The 12702-nt window shown below is 57.1% G+C and overlaps 1 protein-coding gene across 3 annotated transcripts in view; it reads right to left on the bottom strand.

Annotated features, from left to right (window-relative positions):
* CUX2 (cut like homeobox 2) overlaps positions 1 to 12702 on the bottom strand; it is a 169887-nt gene that overhangs the window by 21819 nt on the left and 135366 nt on the right. For all 3 annotated transcript variants that reach the window (XM_056107231.1, XM_056107233.1, XM_056107232.1), the window contains exons 4-5: positions 11212 to 11290; positions 504 to 638 (exon numbers count right to left, since the gene is read on the bottom strand). In XM_056107231.1, coding sequence (XP_055963206.1) covers positions 504 to 638; positions 11212 to 11290 — 214 coding nt within the window. The remainder of the gene's footprint in view (positions 1 to 503; positions 639 to 11211; positions 11291 to 12702) is intronic.

The raw sequence follows: 12702 nt of genomic DNA, 5'->3' as shown, positions 1-12702 counted from the left end.
GGGCTTTTACCTAGCAAGCAGCAGAATAGCTGGGCCCCCACTTTATTTATTATTTATGTGATTTTTGGGTCACTCCCGGCGATGCTCAGGGGTTACTCCTGACTTTGCACTCAGGAATTACTCCTGGTGGTGCTCAGGGGACCATAATGGGATGCTGGGATTCGAACCCGGGTTGGCAGCATGCAAGGCAAACTCCCTACCTGGTATGCTATCACTCCAGTCCCTGGGCCCCCACTTTAAATGCCCATTTCTTTGGCAGTGGGGTACGGCTTCGTTTGGGGCCCTGGGTGTGGTTGGAGGGGGTGTACTCCTTCTCAGTTATCAGTAGCCTGAATGCAATGGGGCGGAGGGCAGGGGCACTCAGGCAATATCCCACCCCTCAAACCCAGGACTTCGAGGGCCCTGTCTGACCAGGTTCGCCTGATCCACCCCCACCACCAGCTCCAGGACTCTCCATCGCTGCCTGGGGCACAGCCTGGTGGCCACGGCCCCGTGGTCCGCACCTTTGGGGCTGAGAAGCTCCGGGTGCCTCTTCCACGCGTTGTGGACGTCCCGCCGGGGTGGCCCGCTGTGGTCAAGGCTGGGGGTCTGCAGTCTGTCGTCGAGGTTACGCGCCGCCTCAAACACAGGTACAGGGTCTGCACAGAGAGAACAAGGCCACTGTCCCTCAAATGCTCCTTTCCACTCCAGAGCCTCGGCAGAGGCAGGAGTTGCTGCCAGGCACATGGCCCACCATCCAGCTGTTTAATGATTCCTCCCTTTTCATATTGCAACTCAAATGCCGCTTCTTCCAGGAAGCCTTCCCTGACCAACCAGCCCTCAGGCAGGAGCTCTTCCAGCTGCCTGCCCTTTCTTTCGCTGGACTCTGTGATTACAATTTGTAATTGATTTGCAAAATTCCCTAACGAATACTCACAGAATGCTAAGTCACGCAGGGGGACGGAAGAGACAGCATCTGAGTGGGCTCCACTGGACCCCTGACGCTTAACATGAAGCCTGACACAGTCTGACCCAAGAACTGCCAACTGAAGTAACAAGACAGGGGTGGTTCTCTGGGGCTTTCAGGTCCGGCTGGAACAAGGTGGCCTCTGGTTTGGTCCCTAGAGTCCAGCCTACGTTCCGGCATCAGGAAGCGAGGACACCGGGCAGTTGTGCATGGCAGGCAGGTGCGGGGAAGGCTGGGCACCTTTCCTCTGTGGCACCCCCCACGCCCTGTCATTAGGCAGGGCCCGCTCAGCGGGGTACGCCATTATGTCTCCCCGGGCTGATGTAATTATACATTGACATAATTAACCCAGCAAGAGCATTAGGCAGGCCAGCTAAAAATTCATCTATAATTATTTGTTGTGTGCATGCTAATGAGTCCATCTGCACTGCCTTTGTACAACACGGACAAATTAATTTACAAGTCTGGATTTTTTAATAAGTTCAAGGAAACGCTTCCTATTGTGTCCTGGTTTTTTTGAGAAAGGATGAAAAGGGAGGGAAGCTCTGCCGGGGTCAGTGAAGTTAGATAAACAGGGAGTGGGCTTGGTGGTGAGTCCGCCCTGGAGGGCTCCCAGCCTCCCTGGGCAGTGGGAGGCGTTGGCCTGTCACCTGCCATGGGGGGGGGCAGTGCTGGGCATCTGCCCTCGGGGGCTGGCGGGGTGGCCCTAGGCCACCTCTCAGAGCAGGGGCATGGTGCTCTCCCAGTCTCAGTTTGGTGGTCCCAGGGAGAACCCAGCTGGTGGCCTTGCAAAGCCTGAAGTTCAGCTGGAGCCTCAGTTTCCCCGCTGAGGAATTGGGGGGGGGGGGAACACCACCTTCCGGCTTCTCCAGAGGGAAGCTCAGGTGTTGCCAGGGCCAGGCAACGGCTGGGTCCTGGGCTGCTGCCCCCGGGCCCCCCAACTTGAGGGGAAAGTGTCGGGCCTCAGAGGCTCAGTCAGGCTGACTGCAGATGGTGCCTGGCGGCCAAGAACCCGGTTCAATGTACCAGAGCCCTGTGAGGCGCACTCTGTCGTGTGCCCGGTTCACAAATGGGGAAACTGAGGCCCCTTCACTTCCTGGAGGTGGGGCAGCGACGGCTGCCAGGGATCTGCAGGCGCGGGCTGGGGCCCGGGGGTCCCCGCGGGGGTGAGCTGGAGGCGCGTTCTGGCTGCGTGCACCGAGTTCAACGCCTCTGTCAGGTCTGAGGACTGAGGAGGCGGGTCCGGGTGAGCGACTGTCCCTCGGGAAGGCGACAGGGGCACCCCGTGACGCGGACCCTCTCTCCGCTTTGCCCGCCGAGCCCCCAGCCCCCGTCAGGGCACGGGGCCTGACAGAACGTGAGCTTCTTCTCGGCTGCCAGGGAGTCACTTGAGACCGAGCGACGCGGCAAACGAGGCCGGTTCCCCGAGTCACGAGGCAGGACAGCCAATCAGAGGGCGCGGGCTCCTGGGGTCACGTGAGACAGACAGCCAATCCGCCGTTGCCGCTGGAGCCACGTGAGGCCGACAGCCAATCAGACGCCGTGCCCTGGACCAAGAGGCGGTCGCCCGCGTCTCGCCAGCTCCGCACCGGGTTCCTTCCTCCCTGATCGTCCGCTCCCCGACTTGGAAGAACCTCGGCACGGGTGCTGAGCTGCCACAGACAAAGTCACACGGCCTTGCGACAGGGCCCAGGGGAGCTACCTGGCGTCGGGGCCATGGTGCAAGGCCCGGGCCTGTGTTCCTGGCCTCGCTGCCAGCGCGCTGTGTGTCCCTAGACACGTCGCCAGCCCTCTCTGGTCTCCCAAGTCGGAATTCCTGGATCGGGTGTCTGGACCGAGAAGGCTGAGGAGCTGGGCCGGGTGCTCATGGAGGGGGGGGATTAAACAGCTGAACCTGACACAACGAAGCTGTCAACAGTCTCTGAGGCCTCCATGTTCCCAGGACACAGCACAGCGGCGCGGAGCCACCTGCATGGCCATGGGACGTGCTTCTCTGGAGGGGACCCCCGCCAAGAACTGAGGGTTCCGCTGGCGCAGGCCGAACCAGTGAGAGGCCCCGGATTAGACTCTCCGTCTTGGGCTGTGGCCCCGGCGGGAGTCTCCCCTACAAATTCTTCCTTCCTCTTTGTCCCCGAGCCAGGTGCCACACGAAGGCTCTCCTGCCCCCCTGTACTGAAGCCCCCAAATATCTGCACATCACCTGCCACTCTCGGAGGGGCCACGACTGCTCTCCAGCCACGGTTTCCCATCAGTGGACAGGGCAGTCACAGACTGTGGAGCTGATGGACTCAGACGCCCCAGGGCGGTACTGGCGCCTCCCACGGCCACGAGGGCCAAACTCGTGTCTGCACAGGAAGCTTCAGAGCATTCAGATTCAGAAACAGAGCCTGTCCCCCAAAATGACCGTCTCAACCTTGTTTGCATCTAAGTCATTTTTGTTTTGTTTTGTTTTGAGGGGTGGAGGGCACATCTAGGGGAGCTCAGAGGTTATTCTCAGCTCAGAGGTTGCTTCTGGCAGTGCTGGGGACCATGCAGTGCCTAGAACTGAACCCAGGCCCCCCTCAAGGCCCTCCATATGCAAAGCCTGTGTTCTGCCCTTTGAGCCTCTCCACAGGCCCAGTGACTCAAGGTTTTAACACATCTATTCTAAAAGAATATTTAGTCTAATTCTCGTACACATTATATGGAAGGAGGTAGAAAGGTGCCACCAGCATGTAAGGCCTCAAAGTTCCCTGCAGGGCCTGGTGCACCAGGACAGCCAGCGATGCCAGGCCCCCGGAGTGTGCCCCCACCCCCAGGGCAGGAGCAGAGACTGGCCCTTCCGTCCTTGGTGGGACCCAGTTTCCGCAGAGCTTGGCACCTCCCCGGAGGTGATTATGAAGCATGAAGGGGCTTCAAGGGGCCCAAAGCATGAAGGGGCTCCCCCTTTCAGCCTGCAACACACGGGACACAGCCAGTGTGTGGGACCCTGACCCACAATTTGCAAATAGCCACAGGTGTTGGCCTCAGGCTGGTCCACCAGCATGGTGAGGGGTGGCCCAGAATCCAAAAACAACAACAACAACAAAACAACCCCGCTAACTAATCAAACCCCTCATGCCTTCCAGTCCACCTAAATGAAAAGGTGTGAAACAGGACCTCAAGGAACATCTGAAGACAGCAAAACCCCGTGGCTGGATGCAGCAGGAGGGGACCAGGCCTTTGTCTCATCTGGTCACCAACTGCTGAGTGAAATGACTCACTCATTTTGGTCACATTGGACCCAGGTCCTAGAGAAAACTGCCGATAGACTTTTAATATTTTAACGAGGCGCCTGGCCTGCCCCATCCCACACCCCACCAGAGCTGATGCTGATGTTGAGGTGGTGTTTTTCCCCTCCCGTGGCCGTGGGGGGTGCAGGCGAGGGAACTGGGCATCCGGAAGAGCTGTCTCATCCCTCCCACCATGCCCATGTGAAGGAAAGTGGCATGCAGAGCTTTTTATAGGCGCGCCGGCCGGCGAGGCTGTGGAGGATGCATAAATGCAGACGCAGGCGTGCGCCCCTCGGAAATATCCCCGAGACAGAAGCCTGAGCCCATCTGGGCTCTGGCTGGGGGCGCGGCGTGGGCAGGCGGCCGGCTGGGCTCCTCTGACCCCGCGTGGGAGCAGAACGCTGGGTGCCCAGATGGGTGCTGGAGCTCGCCCCCACCGCCTCCGCCCCTCCGCTGCTGGCTTTGGGGGTGTCCAGGCGCAGGCGTGGACGGGGGCCCTTCCTACACTGGTGCAGTAACAGGGACCAGCTGCCGCTGGCCAGGACTGGGGCCTTCCCTGCTGCCCTCGCTGAATCCCCTGGAAGAGGGGAGAATGTGCGCGTCCCCACGCGTGCTTTCCCAGAGGGGGACCCCAAGGCTTGGGGAGACCGGACCGGTGACTCCAGGTGGCTCTGGGGTGGCACAGCGAGTGCCACGTGGGCAGGGGCGGCATCTGCTTCGCTCCAGATGGTGGTAGTGCTAAATGAGCTGGAGCCCCCAGGCCTGGTGGTGGGGGTGGGGGCGCGGCAGGAGAATCACGTGGTGTCGGAAGCCCAGAGGCAGGATGGGGGGATCGGCCCCCTGCAGGAGGACCCTTCAGCCTGGTATCCACCTGCTGTGCAGTAAGCCAGGAGCCTCGTCACAGTGCTCCCAGCTCTGCAAGGGGGCATCTTGGCCATTCCCTCTGGCAGCAGCGCCACAAAGGCCCAGCACCCATGCAGAGTTTCCAGAGCTCAGTCCCCAACGGTTTTGTCCAATATCCTTTGCTTTTTATTTTAAAGAGAATTTTATTTTTATTTTTCGGGTTGGTGGTGAGGACCCCTCCCCAGTGGGGCTGAGGGCCAAAACACTTGCAAGTTTTTATTTTTATTTTTTGCTTTTTGGGTCACACCTGGGGATGCACAGGGGTTACTCCTGGCTCTGCACTCAGGAATTACTCCTGGCAGTACTCAGGGGATGCTGGGAATCGAACGCGGGTCAGCTGTGTGCAAGGCAAACGCCCTACCTGCTGTGTTATCACTCCAGCTCCACTTGCAAGTTTTTTTTTTAACTTTTTTTTGTTCTCTTTGGATCACACCCAGTGATGCACAGGGGTTACTCCTGGTTCATGCACTCAGGAATTACTCCTGGCCATGCTCGGGGGACCATAAGGAATGCTGAGAATCAAACCCGGGTTGGGCCGCACATAAGGCAAACGCCCTACCCACTGTGCTATCACTCCAGCCCCTCCACATGCAAGTTTTGAAATTAAAAATAATCCTAACCCAATTTAAAAATTGGTTTAGAGGCTGTGGCTTAATTCCAGCACCCTTCCGCTGTGTGATCTTGGGTGAGTGGCTGAACTTCTCTGAGCCTGACTTTCCACAGCTGCCCACTTGGGCAGGAGGTTGGCCCTGAAGGGAAAGCTGTGGATATCAGTGACTACTGAGAACAGGGTCACTTAACTTAATCACTTAACTTCCCGTTAGTCGTCGATTTGCTCGAGCGGGCGCCAGTAACGTCTCCATTTGTCCCTGTCGCGTGCTAGTGTAGCCCAATGGCATCTGTTCGCTCCGGGAACATGAAGGGCCTCAAACCAATCGTTCATGATCTTGACGAAGAAGTCTGACCATCTGGAAGGTGGGCGGCCACGTGGTCTTTTGACATCCCGTGGAATCCAATCAGTAACAGCTCTAGTCCAGCGGTCGTCTTTAAATCTCATTACGTGACCAGCCCATCTGATTTTCGACACCTTGGCAAATGAGACAGCGTCCCTGATTCTTGCTCGTCGACGGATGTCGGAACTCCGGATTCTTTCTGGGGCGAACAGGGTGAGCCCCAGAAACGGCTCTGCAAGGATGGTGGTTGATGCAGAGGCTGGTCTCTAGTCTTTGGCCCAAACCCTCTGCCAACCTGCAGCCACTGGGTGCGTCCAGCATAGAAGGCAAAACAGACCCCCTCAAGCTTTCCCTCTTTCGTGGCCCTGCAGCTCCTCGGGAAAGAGAGGGGTGCGGTGGCAGAGAGGGGTTCCCACGTGCCAACCCCCACCCTTTCCACTAGATGGCGGCAGAAGTTGTTTGACACAAAAACGGCGAAATTCATGACCTCCCTCCGGGCTGCCAGCAATGAGGCCACATGAAAAAAGACTCAGATCAAGAAAGTATTTAAAAACCTACAGACTGGAGATGAGAAGGGCTTTTAAAACCCAGAACATAAAACCCAAAGACCTGACAGGATTCCCTGCTTCATTAAGAAAATATTTGAACACCTGCTGTGGGCCACATGTAAGAGAAAAACGGAGCCGGGAAACAAAAGCGAACTCCGGGGGCCTGGCCGGGGGCCAATCCCTGGCATTGCGGAAGTCCCCTGAGCATCACTGGGAGTGACCCTTGAGCACTGGGCTAGGAGTAAGCCCTGACCACCATCAGGTATGGCTCCACCTACCTCTTGTGCTTTCCCCGAGAGGGTAAGAAATGTAAACTGTGTGTAGCAGGACAAAGATGAACATCCCTAATACACAAAGAGCATCTTCCAACCAGTAAAACAGTGACCTCACGCACGGAAACGCGGACAAAGTTCAGAGGAACTGGTGACTCCGGCAAGAACTCGTCTGAATGGTATCGGACACGCGAGCGTTAGCAAAGAAAGGAGCGAAAAACGCACCGGCGAGGAGAAAAACCTTCCTCGTCTTCCTTGTCCGCAATCCCGGCTTATGGCGACTTCCAGCCTGGTTCAGTTCCAGCTCCCTCTCCCAGCCCCCGCGTTCCGGCCAAGCAGGGATATGGCAGCCACAGCCGGGACTGTCACACGCGCAGCCGCACTGTGGGGGAGCCATGCAACGTGCACTCCTGCCTGGCTGCTCCTGATGTGTTTCCCGCATCTGATGGCAGCAGATCGTAATGAAGCCTTTTTCCAGTCGGCAGACTGGGTTACCCTGTTCCCTGGGTCACTTGTCCTGTGTCCCCCTGACAATGAGCAGAGTCCTGAGACATCTATGCCAGTGCAGCGTGTCCCCCACTCCTGTCAGCTCTGCCTCAGGCCACGGAGGTAGAACCTGCAGAGAGCATCCAGGCCCTGAGAAGCCAACCCTTCGGTCGTTGTCTGGTCGGCGGGTTCTGTTACTACTGCCCTGCCAGTGGCAAAGGCATCAGCGAGGGTCAGGCAGTGGCCCGTGGTCACACAGCCTCGAGTGAGTCCTACCCAGAGCCTCGGGCCTGGCTGGCTTCTTCTTCCTGAGAGCAGGAGCGGAGGGAGAGACCGTTTGGGTGGGCTGTGACAAACCACAGCAGGGCAGGAATCAAACCCAGGATGGACCTTGCCCCCTCGCTCTGTGCTCAGCTAACAAGCCAGCTCTCTGCAGCGCAGGTCGCACACCTTGGGCCTCAGCGAGACTGATAAAGAAATCAGCCGTCACCGCCACAGAAGTCAGAAAGGTTTAAATCAAATCATCCTCCACAACAATGACATTAATTATGCTTTTAACACGTTTTACTGCTTTTTTTCTCACTTCACGCCACATCTGTGTGAACAATATCCAGAAGATTTACGGTTTTCTTTCGTAATTACAGACATACAGGCTGCACACTTATCAAAATACTTGCTGAGCAATCACGCTGTATCGCATTCTCTGCCAAAGATTTGTGTTGGCAGTAGTCATTCAAAACAAAAATGTTGAATCAGGACTTGGGTGCCGGGGCGGGGGGAAGAGTATTTCGACAAATAATTTGTCAAGAAATATAAAAACAGGAGAGTGCAGATCCTGGCAACTTCTCTAGGAGTGCTATATTTATGGAGGGTGGGGGGGATCACGAGCAGCGAAGCTCTGAGCCCCCAAACACATCTGACATTTGGGTCTTGTGTCTGAGGAGAAAATTTAATGAGAACAAAAATATGTCTTCCTAATTCCCCTAAGAAATCATTAAAACATTTTGTTATTCTTAAATGTCTTGAAAATGAATTAGAGCCCCTGACGGGGCCGTTTGGCTGCTCGTCTCTGTGCTCAGGGCTCCTCGTCCTCTGGTTGGTGACAGCTGGGTCGTGCATCTCCCCTGCCCCCTACTTCTGGGGAGCAGGGCTTAGGAATGAGGTGTGTGGAGTCAGCACCAGGTCTAGAGTGACCGACCGTCTGGGGAGAGGCGGGGAGGGCAGCAGAACCTTCTGGAAAGCCCCGTGCCCCACAGTCAGCTCTGGAAAGAGAAGGGTTCCACCACGAATCCCAGGAATGATGCTCTGCTCCAGGTGGGGTGTAGCCCCTTGTCAAGACCCCCACTCTGGTACTCCCCTGGGATTTGTTGTTCTTTGGGTCATATCCAGTGGTGCTCAGGGCTCCCTCCTGGCTCTGCACTCAGGGATCATTCCTGGTGGGGCTCAGGGGACCATATGGGATGCTGGGGATCAAACCCAGGTCAGCAAGGTGCAAGGCAAGTGATGAGCCGCTGTGCTGTTGCTCTGGTCCCTCCTCTGACTTTTTGGAGGATGGTTTATTTATGGGCACAGCAGGTAGGGTGTTTGCCTTGCACGCGGCTGACCTGGTCGGCCCAGGTTCGATTCCTCCGCCCCTCTTGGAGAGCCCGGCAAGCTGCTGAGAGTATCTCACTCGCACGGCAAAGCCTGGCAAGCTACCTGTGATGTATTTGATATGCCAAACACAGTAACAAGAAGTCTCACAATGGAGACGTTACTGGGCCCGCTCGAGCAAATCGATGAACAACGGGAGGACAGTGACAGGTTTATTTATCCAGTTTCCTCCTTGCCTCTGCCACCAGATGCAATGTCATGCAGGGCTGGGCCAGCTCCTGGCCTGGGTGCAGGGCACACATTAGGTGCTCCATAAATGCTCTTGCCTACCTCCAGGGCACAACAGCTCAAAGCACTTGATCCCTGGTGCGGCCAGGCCCACAGGCTCACCAGGGAGGAGTGAAAGTGGAAAGAAAGAAAAAGTGCCTTTGGGTCCAGAGACCCTTCTGCATTGGAGTCTGTCAACCCAGCCAACGACCACTGGGCGTCCCGGGGTCTCTGTGCATCACTTGGGGCCGGGCCCAGAGCAGCTCACGTCTCCTCAGGAAGCAAACACATGCATGCATGGGCATGCACAACCACACACACACACACACACACACACACACACACACACACACACAAGCGTGTATGTGTGCACACACACACACACAAGCGTGTATGTGTGCACACACACACACAAGCGTGTATGTGTGCACACACACACACGCATGGGCATGCACACAGGCATACGCACACACATACATGGACACACAGACATGCACGCGCACACACAGACAAGCACACACAGGCATACGCACACACATACAAGCACACACAGACATGCATACCCATGCACACACAGAAATGCACACACAGAGACATGCACACGAACGCATGCAGACACATTCACGGGCATGCACACACAGGCATACGCACACACATACACACACAGACATGCATATGCACACACAGGCATATGCACACACACAGACATGCACATGCACTCACAGGCATGCACACCCAGGCATATGCACACACAAACATACACACACAGAGACACGTACGTGCAAGCACGGGTGTGCGCACACAGGCATACACACAGACATGCACACGCATACATGAGCGTGCACAAGCAGGTATATGCGCGCACACACACACTCTTACACGCTGATACATGCTGGGGCTTAGAGAGGCTGATTCAACTGTCGTGTCCACATGAGCCGTGAGAAAGTGGTACTGTGGGTGGGGGCGGGGAAGGGGTCTCCCAGGAAGCACTTCTGGGGTATCCTCCAAGTGTCCAGGGATCCCAAGCACAAGGCTGTGAGGACAGACACCCCGAGTGTCTGCAGAGCACACGTGCCCTCAGAAGCTGGGGGCTCCCGGGTAGCCTGCAGGGGTCCCCTCCAGCTCAGGTAAGCAGATCATGACTCTCCTGGCTCCCACTGGGGACCAGAAACGAGCAGGCGGCAGGGGACAAGCTGAATAAAGGGGAACTTGGTGAGAGAGACGAACGCGTCCACAAACCTCTGCCCGGAGCTGGATGCGCCCGCACTCGCCAAAGAGGAAGGCCCAGACCCAGCCACCAGACCCTCCCGGGAACTCTCCCCCGGCTTGATTTCTAATATTTTATTTCTTTCAGTGGTACCAGCTGCGTGCAAGGTAAGCGCCTCGACCCGTGGACACTCTCTCCAGCCCTAACGGACCATTTTAACAGACAAAGTGGTGCCTTTTCAGTGTGGCACAACCATCACCTCGATGCATGTCCAGAACTTTCGTCCCCTCCTGCGCCCCTCAGTGATCCCTGTCTCCCGCCTGCTGAACCTTCCCCAAGGCGAAGGTTTGTTTCCCTTTCCATCGGCGGGGCCACATTCGGGCTTGTCACCTCTGGGAGCCATTGGGAACAGGGCAGGACGTGATTTCTCGTCTGTCCGCACACTCCGTGTACACGGAAAGAGACACTGAGGCTGTGAGGTGGGCTGTGCCCTCCAGCGCCCTCTGCTGGACAGAACTCTAGGCGCCTGGTCCCTAGCGGCAAAGGGGATGGGGGTCCCAGAGGGTAGGATCCTTGGCTCTGCGGGGAAGGCCAGGGCCCTCCCGGCCGCCACAGCGAGTGGGGGAGACGGAGGGGCTGCAGGGAGACGCGTGGGCCTCCCTCGGGCACGCCTGCCCCAGGTGTAAGGTGTACCTCTCATCATGGACGGCTCAGTCTCGTCTCCCCCCCCTCCCCCCACTCTGCCGTTTCTTGCACGTTATTTACAGCGCCCAAGGGTTTCTTACCTGGTGCTTCAATTAATTGCTTGTAAACACTCAGGAAAGCAGCCTCGGCCTCCTGGCTTCTCTTACTAAGTGCTACCACCTTTGGAAACAAGAGAAAGAATGACATGTAAACACAGCATCCGGGTCCACAAGCAAATCCCATCACTTTGCACGGGAGGGTGTGTGTGGGCGGCACACAGGGAGGAAATTGATAAGTGTGGAGTTGTGCTCCCGAGTCTGGATTCGAAGTCCAGCTCCTCTGCATCCGTCCAGCTGTGTGACTTGGGGGAAATCACTGGTCCTCTCGGATCCTGGGGCAAAAGGAGACCCGAGCTCCCGGGCCTGATGACCAGGATTGAGTGACAGTGCATGGAACTCAGGGTGTGGCAAAGACCCTGCACTGGTGGCTGGTTACCAACTGCTGGTCCTGGTATTAAAGAATGACCCTGAAGGCTCAACAGTGTCTTGTAATAAAAATGGAAAAAAAACAAAATCAAAAACCAAACAGATTCATGGCTATGGCAGGGGGCAGGGGGTGGGGCGGGACACATCTGGGAAATATTGCTGAAAATGAGAGCAAAGGTGCTCTGGTCTGGTGAGATGTCGAAGAGTCCAGTGAACAGCGAAGGTGACAGTGACAGGCAGAGCTCCTGGCCTGTTCCTGGGGCTCAGTTCTTGCTTCTGACTGGGGGGCACGTGAGTGGGGGAAACCGGGGTGCAGAGCTACCCAGTGCCCTGTCTCCCCACTGGCAGAGATGCCCAGGGGACATACCTGGGGAGGACCAATTTCTGGGGCTTCACGTCTCTCCTCTCCCCATGGAGGGTCCTCACCACTGCACCACGGGCCCGTGGTCTCACCCCTGTAGTCACCCCCCACGTTCCCTCCTTCTGATCGGGGGCTGACACTGCTCTCCGCCTGGCTGTCTCTCTTGGGTGGGGCGGCATGTGACTGTGGTGCCACACAGCGGCGTCCAGCAGGAGCCGACGGGCAAGGCTGGACAGAGCGCAGAGTAAGGGCACCTGTATGGCACTTGTGTCGGCGGCTAGCACCACATGTCCCCTGAGCACTGCTGAGTCACTCCCAAGCACTGAGCGAGAGCAACCCCCAAGCACCGCCGGGTGTGGCTCTCACCCCGCTGTGAGTGTGAAAGGCAAGATTAAGTCCTGCACTACACATGAACTTGGTGGGTCTATAGTTTTTTTTTTTTTTTAATAAAAAAACCCAGGTGCCTGGGCCTGGAGGCAGCTCGGTGAGGAGCGCCAGCTTCACATGCTGCAGGTCCCGAGTTTGAGCCCCGGCACTGCCCGGTGTCGCCCCTGCGGACAAACCCCATCAACAGGACTGCCCCCCGCCCCCATCTCCTCTGACCGAGTGTGGAGCGACAAGCAAACTCTGCACCGCACACGAGGCTGGTGCTGGCGATCTGTCCGTGACAGTCAAGTTTCAGCGGAGTGTGGACCCAACAGGCGAACAGGCGCTTTATGAGGCGAAGACTCTGGCTGTGACTTGGG

This window comes from Sorex fumeus, unplaced genomic scaffold, assembly GCF_029834395.1.
Source record: "Sorex fumeus unplaced genomic scaffold, SorFum_2.1 ptg000155l, whole genome shotgun sequence".
In the NCBI taxonomy this organism is placed as follows: domain Eukaryota; kingdom Metazoa; phylum Chordata; class Mammalia; order Eulipotyphla; family Soricidae; genus Sorex; species Sorex fumeus.
Note: the sequence above shows the minus strand (reverse complement) of the source record. Positions and strands in the feature narration are given on the sequence as shown.